Source organism: Calonectris borealis, chromosome 1 (assembly GCF_964195595.1).
Source record: "Calonectris borealis chromosome 1, bCalBor7.hap1.2, whole genome shotgun sequence".
Taxonomy (NCBI): Eukaryota; Metazoa; Chordata; class Aves; order Procellariiformes; family Procellariidae; genus Calonectris; species Calonectris borealis.
Window position 1 is genome coordinate 139650136 of NC_134312.1, and position 16680 is coordinate 139666815.

The following is a 16680-nucleotide window of genomic DNA, read 5'->3' on the forward strand; positions in this document are numbered from 1 at the left end:
TATTCACCTTTGATGCATTTCTCTTTCATGATAATATCCAGTGTCCCATCAGGGTTGCATAAATTTTGGACATCTGACACATCCTGGGTTATGGGGTTCCAGAGTTTTAAGTGCTTGTTCTATGAAGAACCACATCTTTTAATTTGTTTTGAAGTCACTTCTTCTAGCTTCATTTGAATACTAATTCTTGACAAAAAACAGTCAAGCTCTGTTCACCCTGTCTGTACGCACATGATTTTATAGATACTTAAACTGTTTTCTCTCTGTTCTTTTTCTCGTAGACTCAGTAGTCTTAGACTGCAGATTTAGAAACCACATATTAATGCCATTAACTTTATGAATAATAGTTCAGCAAAGCAACATCCTGATATGGCATGCCATGATGCATACCATCAAAGTCCAGTTTTGGAACTTGACGGAGCATTGTACATGTGTGCCACCCGTATGGCTTTTGCATTGGGTATATGAGAGAAGGGAGTGGCAGATGCATCTCTGCATCTCCTCCCACTGTGGAGTTAGGGGCAAACTGAGTCTGTACCTTGACTCTGGAATTGGGGAGGACTCCCAGATTACCTACCCTGAATAGACCCTCTCCACCTAAATTAATATCCAGATTTGTCAAAGTTACACAGAAGGCTAAAGTTAATGATAGAGTATCTAGTGACATTTTCAGTAGATGTATACAATAGATGTATAACCATAGTAAGCCTTGGACTTATTTGTTTGGGTTTTTTCCTTTTTCATTAAATTCAGTTTTTGGATGCTTAGATACCTTTGAAAATCTGGCTATGAGGGAATAATGTAGGAACCTTCTATTCAGGCTACAAGCAGCTATTGTGAGACTTGGAGCTTACAAGAGGCAAATTTCCTTGTAACAGAAAACCAGAATAAGATACTGTTGAACTCACTTTGTATAGGATGTTGAGTGTGGGAAAAGGAGTGAGGGTAGAGGTAATCCAGCTTAGAGATGATCCCAAACTTAAATCCCTCAATATAAACATCTTTAAACCTTGAGGCTTCCTAGGTCTAGTGTGTCTTTAAATTACACACTAATTGTTAATATCATTTTTGGAAAGGCTTATCATTGTATTATACAAAGAATGTGTTCAATAGAAAGAAAGTTTGTTTTAAATGGCATAATGTGAGAAACAAAATCTTTGTGATTTAAACGATATTGCTTATATTCCATGTTAGAGCAGGAAACAGTATAGTTTGCCTTGTTAGAAAGTGTTTATTGAATGAAGCTTAAATGTCAACTGAGGGTTTTGGTGATTATTTTAATCATACTGCTTGAATAGGTGACTATTAAAAAGTTCTTTTTATTGGAGGTGTCATGAATACCATGAATTTCATAACCAAACATTTGACACTTTGGGGTTGGTTTTTTTTTTCATACCACTGGGTGAATCAACACACAGGCAGCTAAAGAGCCAGAGCTGTTTTCATTTCATTTTTTTTAAGAGAACTTACCTAAAATGCCTGAGACAGAACACATCGACAACATAGTTTTTACAGGGAAAAGAGGAGTGCAGAGAGACTCGCAATGTATTAGTGCATTAATGCAGCATTTTATCATTAGTTGAAGGTAAATTTTGTTTACCTATGTATCCTAAGACTGATAACTCACTTTGCATTTACTAAACTACCATAAGTAAAATAACAGTTGTTATTCTATCTTTATTTCTTGTCCTATCATTAGCTTCAGATTTCAAATGTTGGCAAGAAATGCCGTGATTCGAGAGGCATAGAATGGCTCATGAACCAATATGTGAAGAAATAAATAAGTGTTATGATCAAGTACTGACTGAGATCATGTTTTGCTTCTCTGCAGTACGCCGAAGTATTCCTGCTCAAACTGTTCTTCAGTCATGCTGTTACTACATTGCAACAAATGCCATGTGGATTGCTTTATACTAATCGTGTCTTCAAAACTGAAGTAGTAGTAGTAGTAACTAGTAGTAAATAACACTGCTTCATTTATTCACTTGGATTTTGCCCGTATTTAAGCCTTCCTTGCATATTTTTCAGGACCTCTCCAGCAACTGAGTTTTAGCAGAAAAAGTGTTTATGGAAACTTGCATATTGTAGAACTCAGTGTTGACATGGGGAAGAATGGTGGCCTGATAAACAGATGAACGCGAGCCTGAGAGAATATAATGAAGTGTCTTCTGCTCTATCTCAACTGCTTGCATAATAGTTCTTGGTGTGGAAATATAGGCAGGTTATGCTGCAGAGCAAACACTGCTGCTCATCCTTCTGCCAGAATGGTGGGTTGGAAGCAGTGCTGTGTTGTATTAGATCCACAGTTGTAAAGGTGTATCAGGGGTTGCATACTGGGAGAAGATAGGGCAGGAACATTTCTTCAGGAAGCCTTTGACTTGTACACATTTTCACACTTCAGAGATGATAAAATGTTTTTCTTCATGCAAGGCATCATAAATTTCACCATTTACCATTGTTACTTTTACATTCACCATAGCACAGCTTCACCATTCAATACAATGAGATAAATAATTTTTGTCCTGGATGGTGTGTTGTTTGACACAGGATTTATACATATAAATCATACTATAACTTTGCCATAGAAACAATTAATCAAGCTTGTAGATACTGAGACATGCATTTCATGTGCCCTGAGCAAATTCTGCCCTGTGCTGTGGTATTAAATATAAAAACTTTACCCTTTGCTATAGCGTATTTTTAGAGCAGTAATGCTGCAAGATGCATGATCCAGAAAGGAAATTACTTAATTTTGCTATATTTCCTTCTTCCTATTAGTCTAAGACAATCAAATACATGCTCAAGACCTTCTTTTAACTATCATTTGTGTGGTCATTAGTGTCTTGATGTACTAAACTTTCTGGCCTGATCCATTAGCTACACCTAGCTATTGAAGTCAACACGACTGTTCATACGCTTAAGTGCTTTGTTGAATCAGGGCCAGAGTGCTCAGAAGCTTGTAAGATCAACCCCCCCGTATGAGAAGAAAAACAAAAAACCATGTGGCTGGTCACAAATAATCATTGCAGTTTACTGTCTGAAATATCAGATTTAACAATGTATAATAAATCCAAAGATTTAGCTACATGCAGAACAAATTCTTTCAGTAATTTTCTTACTGAGTAGTTTCACAGAAATTTCAATCTCATTATGGCATTCTGTTTGAAGAAAGGTTGGGTTTGAATGAAGACAGCAGGTTTACATATGGCTAATTATCTTCCAAACTTTGATAACAACTCCTTTTGACATACAGTTAGCATATTAATTATATGTATATATTTTGGAGGGAGTCAGTTTGCTGAGGTAACTTGACAAAAGATACAGAACACTATTTCCTTTTTTACTGAAATACTCATTTAACATATGCTTGTTATTTATATTAAATTAATACTTTTATGCTTCCAGATAAAGTTTTTCATATAAATATGTCTTATTTTTAATCTTTACTTTTTTACCGTATTTTATTCTAATGGGAAAATCTATCAGTCACTGCTTGTTAATTACTTCAAATCCTGTCATGATACAGGAATCAGCTTGATGTTACTGTGGTTATTGATGCCAGACATTTTTATTGTAATTAAACCTTAATTTGAGCTGCTGTTGTTGAACGTGTCTGCTCTGAAATCTTGCTTTCCAGCAAATCCCATTTGATTTTTCTTTCTAATAAATTTTTGTAATTTGGTTGCCTGCATAATAGTGCTGTCACAACTGGCATTAATTGGCATTTTTATACCAAATTGTAGAGACCCATCATCCAACAACCACCCATCAAACAGAATAATATACAACTCTAGAGCTGAAATACTTCTACAGCAGAGGCCATTATCATTATCACTACTTGACAGGGGTGGAACAGAGGTAAGGAGCCATGAAGTTGCTTTGCCTGAAGACCTCCAGCAAACCAGGAGCAGATCTAGCCCCAGTTCCCAAAACAGTCTGCTGCAATTTTCTTGCTGTGGATCACAGGAATACAAAGAAATACATACCTCTTAAATCTGTTTACCGGGTCTCCTGGAGTGATAGTAGGTTGTTATCATATTGGTGGCGTTGGGTTGTGTGAACAAACTTCACTGCTGTTCCTGCCTATGCTATGCCAGTTTTCTAGCTACAAAGCAGACTTCAGTTCCTCACGATTGTTAAGTTGGCACCCGTCTGCAACAACAAATGTAATATAAAGCAGAAAAAAGGATTTCAGGCAAAGAAGGGAGCTGTCTGCAGTAACATGGTAGAAAAAAAGAAACCACATTAGATGAAATTATTCACATGGCTGGCAGTAATGGAAATGTACGGCAGAACAGAAATGTGGAAAACATTGGCAAAGATGAGGAAAATAGATTACTTTTTAATTTAGTTTATTTTCAATAAACTGTAGAACTATTTAAACCTTAAATTCCAGCTAGGAAAAGTTGCAGAGTTACCTGGCATTGTATTGGGTGATTTTTCTGAATGAGTCTCGAGCTTCAGATTCTGTGGGGAGGTGATGAGATTTAGCAAATGTAGAATGTAGGCCTAGAGTATTCCTATTAACCATTGTGCAGCCATGACTTAGGATATGTTGCAGTATTTTAAGCAAAACTTTTCAATCTAAGACCCTTAAATTGTGCATATGAACCTGAACTTTTCAAAGTAGCAAACAGATGCATTTGGCATTGGCATTAATGGGATTTTGAGCTGCTTTTACAGCTTAAAGCTACAGAATAAATGAGCATTTCCCCCCAAAGAAAATCTGAAATATATTTATTTATTTTAATTGAAACGGAACTAAAGAGTTTAGGTTGGGGAGGGGGAGAAAGAAGGTAAATCTGACGAAGAACATCTTCGTGAACACGATAGAGAGAGAGCTTTGTGGAGATACTCGTGGAGTTAAAGGCGTTTCTGGGTGAAACATAGGAGGGAGGGAATCAAAACAGACATCTTTTGAACATGCTTTAAAGCATCCCCTGATCAATACATTTCTAGTTAGAGATGTTCTATCCAACAAAGTTGGCTGCATACCCTTGTTCAGTAAAACAGCTAAGCATATGTGGAATTTTAAGAACAGGCTCATGTGATGTCTGTATAGGAATGTTTTCTTAAGGCTAGGAACTCATTTTATACTTCAGAAAATTTACTTTAAAAATCATAGCCATTGGGAGGATTAGTTTTGTGCAACTGTCTGAAATATCAAGAAATCTTTAACTTGAGCAGCTGAAGGACATGTCCATGACAGTAAATTTACAGATATTTTTAAAGTAATTTTTCTGGTTTGCTTTTTTTGTTTGTTTTTTTTTTTTTTTCTTTTTTTTTCTTTTTAAAGAAGCTTGAGAATAAAAGTAATTGTTTGAATAAGCTGTCTGCTGTAACAGTCCTTTAAGGAGTTCTTACTTAAATGATTATTATGTTCACTAATTTCACAAGCTTAGAGCTGCTCGAATGAGTGCTAGCACTTAGTATGTCCTTCAAGTTCAGTGTTTCTGTACAAATATTTTGAGTTCTGGGAAAGATGAACACTTGCTGTTTGTGCAAGCATCAGTCTTTTTAGTGTTAAATGGTATACTTTCTAACCATGAGAACAATGAAGTTATAAAGCTTTATAAAGACTTATAATTCGAAGTACAGAATCAAAAAAACTCCAAACTATTAAGAAGGAGATTGATTATATACAAAGAAGGCTTTATAATGTGACATCTGAAATATCAGGGAACCAGACTGAAGGAATCTGGCAGTTTCTTTTCAGTGTTATGTACCTATTCTAGAAGGGATAGCAGAGCTTTCTGATAAAACTGGCCAAAATCAGTCCCATTAGATACTGGATATTCTGTTAATATTAACTACTCAAATGACTTTTCAGAAAAAGATGTGGCTGTGGGTTACAGTGTATTCACTTCAGCTGGACTTAATTCAGAACCATTAGCTTTGGTGGTAGTGGCTGACATTCAGCTAGACTGCAGCTTGGATCTCTTGTCCAGTACCTGCCACTGAGTTTGTAATGGGCAGCTGAACACAAAAATCCAAATAAAACTATAGGAGTGATCTCACTAGAAGAGTATATACTGCTGAAAGGAAGGCTGGGAGAAGCTTTTCTTTTGCATGTGCTGTAAACACAAAATCAGAAGTATAATGTTGCATAGAAATGAAACTCTAGAGCCATGAGCTTTATGAGCACTTTATAAAACAAATGCATATTTTCATCGTTTTTTTAAGTCTCTTATGTGGCTTTTTAGGTCATTCCACACATCTTGTCTCCTTTTGCTTTTAAAAAATTTAAAGATAATTTCTAAGGCAGTCTTGTTATTTAATATGCCTACTTCATGCATGCACATAAACTTTGAGTTTTTCATGCTTCTAGCTTTATTTAATCACAAAATGTCCCACCTTTCCCTATTTTTAAAACAGTTTCTGTCTCAAGTAGGAGCTACTTTCCTGTTATATTTCAGTTTTGCTTTAGACCCTGACAGGATAGATTTTTTAAAAGGAGAAAATTGTTTTTATTGCTGTCAATTGTTTTTACATTCTTCTTTTTAACAAAAAGCAATTAACATGCTTATGTTCAAATCTTTTAGATAACAGCAATCACAAAGGTGGACATGAGAACTGAAGAAGTTTTAGTCTTGAAAATAAAAGGGAAGTCAAAAAGACCTGTTCTAATGAAAAGTTTTGGATAAACTTAGCTGGTGCTGTCCTGATGCATTCCAGTTTATAGTGGTTGATGTACTTTTATATATGTATGCAAAAACCTTTTTGAAATAACTTTAATTACATACTTACTGAAAAGAAAGAAAATCCTGTCTTTTCAATATAGGTTGTTATCAGAATACCAGATGTGAGCACTATCAAATATAAGATTCATTTGTTCATTTTTTTAAAATAAAAAAATTTGAAATTATGTTTATTAAAAACCTTCATCCTACATTTACGGTCCAAGTTGATAAGAAGTGAAATAACAAATTTTTTTAACCTGTTCCTGATTTTCTAGCTCAAATAGAGAGGTTATCAGAAACTACAGCTGTTTACAAATGGGCTACTAAGGGGTTGCTAATGCAGGAGAGGAGAATTAGGAAGTAAGAAAAGAACTGCCTGAGAACAGAAGCTCACATAAGGAACAGAGGTGGAGCTGCAATAAAACTAAACAGAATTCTACTATGCCAGGAGCTAGAAATACCAAATGTCTTGGGTTACAACCTATTTAATTACATTTCTGAACAGAGGCTTAGTAAACCTCTACACTGATATATCTGGATGCTGAGCTGTTGTAAACTCTTGATGCTTGGCATTTACCCCTGTAGTGATATTCAGTGACCTACCTGAGGTATGTGTCTTATCCAGTTCTTGACGGCTGGGTAATGGCAAGGCTTGATTGGCTCGGATAATCTCTACCAAAGAGAGAGTCATTTATTTATGGTTTGCAAGTGAAAGTTATTATAAGTGAAAATAGCCAATTTACAGCTTTACAAAGAGCAGTCCACCTTACATGCAGATAGTTTAAAATAATAAATTGTGATTATCAGATAATATACAATCAATAACAGATTCACTGTGGTTAATTGGCACAGAGTGTACGTCGTTAACACAGCATGATTAATATAGCAGCACAAAGTTTTCATGTCCCAAGAAGCTAGGTTTTTTGTTTATTTGTCCCAGGAGAGGGGTGCAAGCAGGTGATAGGCAATAATTTGAACTGGAAGAGACGAAATCAGGTGAAACCTACTTACAAATGCGCTGTGAGTTTGTGTCTTCATCCAATAGGCACATCAAGTGGGAAAGCCCAGCAACTAAGAGGCAAGTGAAAGCACATCCATTTCTTTCTTTATTTTTAAATGAGAGGGAGCAATCACAAGTCAGCAAGTTATTTCTTTATAGATTTCTTTTTGAAAAAAAATGTTGGGTTTCCAAAGAAATCACACAAATAATTAGCATCCATGTTGTTATGAAGATAGCTGCTGCAAAATCTATTTCAAAGAGCTTCTAATCAGCCTTTTTACCAGAATACCATTTAAGCTGGTTTCAGACACTACTTATTTTTTCTTTAGTTTACAATCCTTCCCTTCTGCATCCAAATTGCTTATAGCAGTCTAATGCCGGATCAGCCCTTAAGGAATCAAAGATATTTGTTTTCCCTCCTGAAACCCACAGTCAAGCACTTGGCATTAGTGGCTATGTCATACCAAGCTAATTAATGATAACAGACATAATTTTGCATCCCCTGTATAAAGATAGAAGAGAACTAAATCCAGAAAAATGACAGGATGTATGTGCACTACTTGATGACTTTTTCTTCTTTTGTCTAATTCTTTATTCCCCTTTGTTTTGCTTCCTTATGTGATCAGTATTAGACAAGAAGCTAGAAGAGCTGGAAATTGGTTGAAAGCTTATTCTATTGATACTGCGGCAAGTTTTGTCATTGATTTAAATGGGAGCAAGCTCAAGCCTTTGGTATTACTCCTAAGAGTCAAGACTAGAATTTTATTTGGACAGATACTGAAGAGGTCGTATGATATATTCTGAAGGGAGAAAGCTCAGGGATTTACAGACATTTTCACATGTCTTCAGGCACAGATTTCTCAAGCAGCGCCAGGCAGCAGTATTGCAATGCTCTGACAATATAAACAGTCACAGGTAGTTGACACAAAGTCATTTCCATCATTTGTAGGATGTTTAGAAGTAGCAGCATTGACTTTTTTTTTTAATGCTCAATTTAAATGCTTGATTTTTTAAAAAATGTGGGCAGTATATGCTTACATATCTGAAAATACCAATTCACTATTTTTAAAGTTATCTCCAGTAGCTGATATAAGGTTTAAATTACATAAGTGTATAATATTTTCTCCATTCTATTGAAGGATGCCTAGGAACAAGTGAGGAACTACCAGCTCTACAATACTTAAAACTCCTTCTATTTTTACCTGGAGAAGCCAGAAAATTTGCAAAGGTGAAAACATAATTATAATATATGTCTTTTCCTCTCCTTTTATATCATTTAGATATCAGCATGAATCAATTCCAAGTCCACTGGTTACTGGAGTCCTGTGCACACAATGACACCAAAGGACGTGGGAAAGTAACGGAGCTGACTTATGTAAGTCTCCATTCAGCCTTCTGCTTGACTCTGAATAGCTTCTAAGCAGCAAGGGAAAGGATGGTTCTGTAAAATAACACAGTATACTTTATACCATGTTTCACAGATGAGTAAGATTATTTCTTTTTTATGTTCCTCTTCAGCAAAAGATAAAAATGATGTATCTGGACTGTTTTGGGTTGTTTTTTTTTAAATCCACACTAGGCTAAAATAATTTTTTTTTGTCGGTGTTATTCAGACAACAAGAGCAGGCAAACAAAATTCTTAACTAAGTACTTATATATTTCTACAGCATATAGAACATGGAGCTTTGTCTATCATTAGTACTGTAGGACTCTAGCACAGTGCAAATACTGAACAGTAATAATAGTACTTAATAAACTAGGTTTTCTTTTAGACATGCAAGTGGGTTTCACAGCCCTGAGGAGAATAATAGAATAAGAAAAAAGAACTGTAGGTGAAAAATGCTAGACATTAAATCTGGAAGTCAGACAGATATCAGATAAGGAGAAAAGCTCTATGTAAGTACATGTCAGCCCACATATATACTGCAGTGGCTGTTCTTTGTACTCAATTTGTTGGCAATCTAGTGTCATCCATCTCTGTAACACATTATTTGAACAACACAGTAACGTGATTGGTGCATCACAATTGATTTAGTGGGTTATGGAGAATGAAAGAAATCACAATTCACCTTTCCTTCTTGCCCTGATCTATACTACTGGATCAATTCAGTGAAGTTAATGACATGTAAAAGTAGAGTAAATCAAAAGACATCATTTCTCATAGAGAAGGCTGTTAACTTGTAAGATTTACTGCTTCATGGGGTCAGCAAAGCAAATATTAGAGGTGGATTAAAAAAATGATTGTGACATAATGTTATGATCAGTCCCAATATTTCAAGTTATGCACATTGAAGGTAGGAGAAAGTTAACATTTAAGAAGTTTATTTCCACTAGAGGTCAGGAAAGAATCTTTGTACATGGGCCCAAATGCATTGTGGGATTAGTTCATTTATTTCCTCTCAATCATCTTATGGTAATTGGTCCAATCTACTTTGGGAAACTCCGTGTTTCTTTTGAGGAAGGAAATAATTGCAAGCAAACAGAAGAAGGTTGATGCTACAAAAGGTTTGGTACTGGATATGACAGGTCAAGGTAGATAAAAGCCTTACGTTTCCAGTGCTGAGCATTTAGTCCCTGTCACAATAAATAAAAATAGTCCTGTCACAATTTTAAGCTGGAATCAAGCCTATTAAAGCAGTCTTCCGGCAGGTGGAAGGCGGGGAGTCAAGTCCATTCTCAGCCCAATCTCTATGTCCTGTCGAAAATGAGCTTCCAAGTGAAGGTTAGACTAATCCAGTTTGGGATTAGGAAGAAGAGGGAGTTATGTAGAAGAACCCTGGAAATTACTGATTCTGAAGGGAAGCAAAGATCTAAAGGCAGTGAAAGACTTTTGACCAGTAAGGTATTATTGGTCATTTTCCTAGGAAAAAAAAACCACAACTGAACATTTTTTTCTCAGATATGATTTGTGCTAAAGCTTTCAAGCTGTGATTTTCGAAAGTACTTTAAACAACAGTAAGAATTTAGCAGGACACTTACACTTTGTGTAAAGTTTTCTTCCCAGTCGTTGCCTTTGAACAGAGGATAGTGCTTTGCAGTTCAGCTGCGGAGCTTTTCTTCCTGATAAGAAGGTAGAAGTAGTTAATGTACTAAAGCGGAAAAAAATGGATCCATAATGCCATGCTGGACTTTGAATGCGCTTTTAAGAAGTTAAATGTAGATGAAGCCTGTCATTTACAGCAGCTTAACTCAGCTTTCTTACATTTATTTATTCAATTAGCATTACATCCTCGCATTGCTACTCCCATTGCCATCGCGTCAGAGAGACTGTTCTGAATGTTAGAAGCCAGTTGCTTTGATGCAGCGTGGTGAAGGAACTCTGTAGAATTGAAGGACATATCCAAATACCGTGCTAATGTATTTTGCTACTGAAAATAATCAAACATAGGCAATGTTTGCTCTGTTCTCTGAGTAAAAGCCACGTTGGCATGTGTTAAGCATATCAAGAAAATATTTTATTGCAGAAAACTTTTCATCTTCTGCCAACCTTATTTTTTAATTTTTTTTTTTCCTAGAAGTCTATTTGCAGCATGTGATCTTTTTGTTTTTCTTCTAGGAAAACTACATGATTCTGAAGGACCTGTCATTTTCATGCAAATATAAAGTAACTGTTTTGCCTGCAAAATCTAAAGGTCGTTTTAAGGCTGAGAGCATTTTCTTTGTTACCCCACCTTGCTCTGCATTTAAAGAAAAAAACCACAAGCACATTAATTGTCCTGCTGAACGAGGTAAGGCATGATCTGGAGAAGTAGCCAAATAGTTTCAAATGCATTTATAATCACCAAAAAAAGTCTTTAAAAGCAATTTTAAAATGGGAAATGAAAGATTCAGAACAAATAAATATATGACTAATGCTTATGTGAAAAATCAACTAAAATACAGAGTGGTATAGATTTTGGCTAGCACATTACTGTTTTGTCAATTAGGTGATAATTTTAGTGGACTGTTTATAAATGTATGATGACATTTTTTATTACACAGTTTTTATTTTTGTAAGGAGGAACAATTTCCCTTTTTTTTCATTATAATGACAGATGATAACTGTAAACATAATTATGCTGGCATGACCTATCTTCTGAATGTTTTGCTACTGATGCAAACTACTTTTTCAGTTTGATTTTGTTTAGGTTAATTCTGCTCTCAAATAACAAATAAAGGCACTCTTATACCTTTTACAGTGCTGCCACGATGGTAGGTATAGCTAGAGGGTTATGGAAAATGGCAGAGTCATGGAGATGTTGGCTGGTAAGGACCTCTGGGGTCAGTTTGTCCAGCCCCCCGCTTGAAGCAGGGCTGTTGTCAGCACTAGGTCAGGTCAGCCATGGCTTTGCATGGCCAAGTCTGGAAACTGCCCTCTTCAGCTAGAGGGTGGCCCTCTCGCTTTGAGTCCCCTCAAGGGTACTTTCGTGCTTCGTGGGTCACCTCAGAGTCCTGCTGGCCGCTGTTGCTATTTCCTGACCGCCCCTCCTGACAGTTCCCAGTATTACCACCTTATTCCTGGGCAACTGCAACTCAGGCATATGTTTCCCCTAATCAGAGTGCCTCTATTACCTTGTACTACAGTTTTAAAGCATGAATTTTACTTTTTGCCTGCATCATGGAGGTCTGTGCTATCCTGTGGTTTTTCTTGTGGTCCCAAAATTGAAAACCAGAGCTCAGGCGTTCTGAAATACAGAGGAGCAGCAGGATGGTTGCCTGTGAATGAGGCACTTAGGCCTTTACAGGCTTTCCTTTCTGTCGCCTGCAGCTGACAGGATTTGATCTGCAGTTTAAATTTGGCACAAAATGCCAATGGAATATATCAAAGACAGGCTTTGGTTAACAGTGAAAATGTGATGGAAGCAGGTAACACCAGAAAGAGAGCTCTGTCTGACCTTGATTTGTGGAACGAAATGAACATTATTGAACGTTATCTCTCAAAGTTTAGCTTATCTTTTTGCTTTCCAAATTTATAGTGCCAGTTCTACCCAAAGTGTTGGCCAAACCCGAGAATCTATCTGCGTCTTTCATTGTCCAGGAAGGTAACATCACTGGTCATTTTTCCTGGAAGATATCTAAGGCAGACCTTCACCAGCCCATGACAGGGTTTCAAGTCACTTGGGCAGAAGTAACCACAGAAAGCCGGCAGAACAGCTTACCCAACAGCATCATTTCCCAATCGCAGATACTGCCAGCAGTAAGTTGTTACTTTCCTTTGCTCGCGGCTTCACAAGTGTGTGCGTATGTGGCCTATTTTTAATGTTTAGTGGTGATGCAGATGTCACACATAGCGTTCTCTGGCTCTGCAGGCACGTTGGAGCAGGAAGTGCTTAATTTTTCCTCCTTGCTGGAGAAACAAAGCACAGCTATTTTTCTTGATGACACATCAAACATTTTAATGTTCACAATTGTCAAATTAGCAACCATTGTCTGAGAAATGCCTGAAGGGAGGAAAAGATCATCTGTGTGGCAATAGATAGTTTTTATTTTCTTTTGATGATCAGGCTGTTCAACTTGGCGGTTACTATAGTTTTACTAATTATTTGGTGTCCAAATTGATGGATTTAAGAGATTTTTCTTTTCCTTTGAGTCACTCATTGCTCTAAGAAAAATAAAAATCAGTTCCCCCTCTGCCAATACGCACCATTGTCTGACAATTTAAAGGAGAACCAGATTTCACTGTTTATTGAAAGTGTGAGAATTAACAATTTGAATTCTTCCCCCTATTTGCTTTAAGACGGCCTTTGCTATTTCAATTCCTCCTCTGGCAGAGGTGGGTGAAGAGCACTTCATTCAGATTCTGTTGCAAGATCCACCAAAGTCAACAAAAGGGCTTAAGCAGCTGGCCTTGATCCAAAGTCAGCTAACAACGTTGGGAGTCTTTCCATTCACTTCAGGGAAGTGGATCAAGGTGATTGTGTCTAGAGCAGAGCTGGCTGAAAATCTTTTCACAACATTCGTTTCATCAAAGAATGTGTAAAATGTTTTGTTGGACATATCTTGCATTCAACACAAATCCAAGGCAAGGTCCTCACCATTCTGTCTTAATTCCTGGCAGACTGCCCTAAGGCTAGGGCACCTGTGTTTCAAAGCCTGTTGTTCTGGGGGAGAGCAACAAAGTTGACCGCGATGCTCTAAAACTATGGGGCAAGCTACCACGCAGTGTGCGGAGCTGTTTTATTACAGCTCAGTACAGACTCAGTGTGATCTGCACCAATTCGCTCAAAGCTCGACCCGCAGTCCAGAGCAGAAGGACGGTGCAGATACAGCCTTGGTCTCTTCAGCAAGCCATGTTGCAAGATTACCTGAAGTGGTTACTCAGTCACAGGCCTTTGGCTGCAAACAGCCACTTTATCACAATGATAAGCAAAGTTACAGACCATGAGATGTTACTTTTCACATCACTTTTCATCTTTTTTTCTTAGGAGCAGGCTTATGTTTTATTCAGAATTTCTATTCCTTTTTTTAAGCTTTTGGTCCAGTTAGGTCTGAAATATATATAAAGTTTTATTTAAAACACTCCTTTGCATTGTGTTGTGCTTTAATTTTTTATCTTTGTTTTCCTTTGTTTTCATTCCTGTAGAGCCTGGAGATTCCTTTTATTTAATTATCTATCACTATATGTATCTCTCTGTCTATTTATGGCAACTGGTTAAGAAAACTCTGGTTTGAGCTGAAACAGTATCTCTACCTCTCAGAAGCCACCAGAATGTAGGGTATTTTACAGTGAGGATCATTCATTCATTCTTTTTGGTAGCCTCTGACTGACAAAAATCTACTGTTTACACAACAGGGGCTGAAACCCACAGTTCCCAGTTGCCGGAGGAGCGCCTGAATGGGCAGAGAGAGTGTATGAGTGCGATGTATGCGCTCCTCTCTCTCTCCTACCCATTCAATGTGTTATACAAGGTGGAGCAGCTTCAGCAAGGTCTATTAAGAGCAGCCCCATCTCAGAACACGTGCTAATTTGGCAGTAAACCCACACATTTCCCCCACCTTTTCTCTCTCTCCTTTCCCCTTTACTGTCTGCTCTGGCAGTAACAGCAAATTATGAGTTATTCCCACAGTCTGCTTAGGTCCCCCCGCATGGCGCTGGGTGCAGTGCCAGCCAGCGGAACTTGCCCTGCAGATTCCTGGCCAGCCCAGCCTGGCTGTTCGCAGGAGCATGCCGTGCCCGCACTGTCCGGCGTCATTGCCCTGCTATCCCCTTCCCGGGACTGGTCTTTTTCAGCTTGGAATAAGGTGAATCAGGACTTTTGATTCCTTAATGCCCTTCAGTCTTTAGTCAGATGCATTCCCATTTGGGAGCATTTATAAACTCACTCTGAAATTATTTTGCACAGGTGTAAGTGACCACACAAGGTATGGAGCAGTGAAAATTGAGGCCATCATGCCAAAAATGGGATTAAGAACAGAAGGGCAGATTCTCATGGTGTCATTGGGACAAATATGCTGAAATCTGTGTATCCACACTTATTTTCACTAGCTGCAGCAGGGGGGCAGACCTGCAAATTGCCATGAATTAATTTACCAATTAGTGGAATTCACAGAGAGATCCAAAATAAAAGCGAGTTTATATAATGAACATGTTTATTAAAAAGAATGATTAGGAAGTTAAAACTCTTTTTTTTTCCTAGTGATGAGCACATCATCCATTTGCAAGGAAAACTTGGACCTCTTGCACACAAAACCATAACATTATGGTAAAAAAGTATGCTCAAAGGCAATGGCAAGCAAAAAATTCGAAACAAACCCTCTCAACAAAGTGATGCATACATTAAATCCTTTTAACAGAATTCTAAGAAAATAATTTGTGGATGCTGAGAGTGACAGAACCTGTTTAAACCACAGCTTTGTCTGAGTAGATCAACTATGTTTTATTTTTAGTTGCTCTGAGAATTAACCCAATTTATTTATTTTTAGGATCATTATGTACTTACCGTGCCCAATCTGAGGCCATCGATGCTGTACCGCTTGGAAGTTCAAGTGCTGACGACTGGTGGGGAAGGGCCAGCTACAATAAAATCGTTCCGAACACCCGACCTTCCTCCATTTTCACCCCACAGTAAGTAGTACCCTCTTTTGACATGTGGTTACATGTTACAGAACTTCAGTCCTCCACATGTAAACAGTTAGCTCGAGCCTTAGAGTCTTTATTGGTTCCAGTAGCATTCCATGAATTTAAGATGCGTGAAAATATTGGGTCTTTTCTCCCCATAACTGTCCATCAGCAATGATGGAAGCAAATGCAGTCTTTCTCTCACTTAGTTTCTGTGGTCAGACATTTGCCATTCATTCCACCACAGCTCTTTGGCTTATGCCTATAGCACTTGGGATTCAAAGATGGCCTGTCCTCCAAGTACCACCTAGGCCTGGAATTGCTTAGCTTTCAAGATTAGATTTTTCTGGGTGCATTCAGTCCAACATGGCTAGAGCCTGATCATATTTCTAAAGCAGTGCAGACTTCTTAATGGCCATTTCCAGCATTTTATAAGTTTCTGAAAAGTACCGCTCAATGTTGTGAAGCTCAACAAAAAATAAAATCAATTAGTTCAAGATTCATCTGCTTGAATCCTTTTGTCCTTTCACAGTCACTGAAGTTGTTTGGACTGAACATGCGCATAGTTGTCGGCACAGGTAGTTCACTTACAAGTTGAAGGATTGCAAGCTGAAGGCCTCACAAAGACTTTTTAGTACGGATAAACGATGGTGTTATATATGCAGGGATTGATGTGTGCATATTTTCCTATTCTTTTGTTTAGGACCTCATCTGAAGCAACATCATCCACATCACTACAAGCCACCCCCAGAGAAGTATTAGACTGTTTCAGGTGATTATACAAATAACTGAGAAAAACTGAGCTCCCAAGTGGAGGCTAGGAAAAGGCACATCTGTAGGAGCAATGAACCCAGTTTTCAAGTGGAAGTTGCCATCCTGTACGATCTGTATCTACTTTGTAGTTTAGCCATGACGAATTGTATTTGCACCAAGGTCAGGTTGAAACATCCAGCAAGTATCAT

The 16680-nt window shown here is 37.6% G+C and overlaps 1 protein-coding gene across 2 annotated transcripts in view; it reads left to right on the forward strand.

Annotated features, from left to right (window-relative positions):
- ANOS1 (anosmin 1) overlaps positions 1-16480 on the forward strand; it is a 137904-nt gene extending 121424 nt beyond the window's left edge. The window contains exons 10-15 of one of the 2 annotated variants that reach the window (XM_075135605.1): positions 4794-4796; positions 8961-9055; positions 11237-11408; positions 12636-12856; positions 15583-15724; positions 16422-16480. In XM_075135605.1, coding sequence (XP_074991706.1) covers positions 4794-4796; positions 8961-9055; positions 11237-11408; positions 12636-12856; positions 15583-15724; positions 16422-16480 — 692 coding nt within the window. The remainder of the gene's footprint in view (positions 1-4793; positions 4797-8960; positions 9056-11236; positions 11409-12635; positions 12857-15582; positions 15725-16421) is intronic. The other variant, XM_075135522.1, reaches the window with a different exon arrangement.
- The last annotated feature ends 200 nt before the right edge of the window (positions 16481-16680 follow it).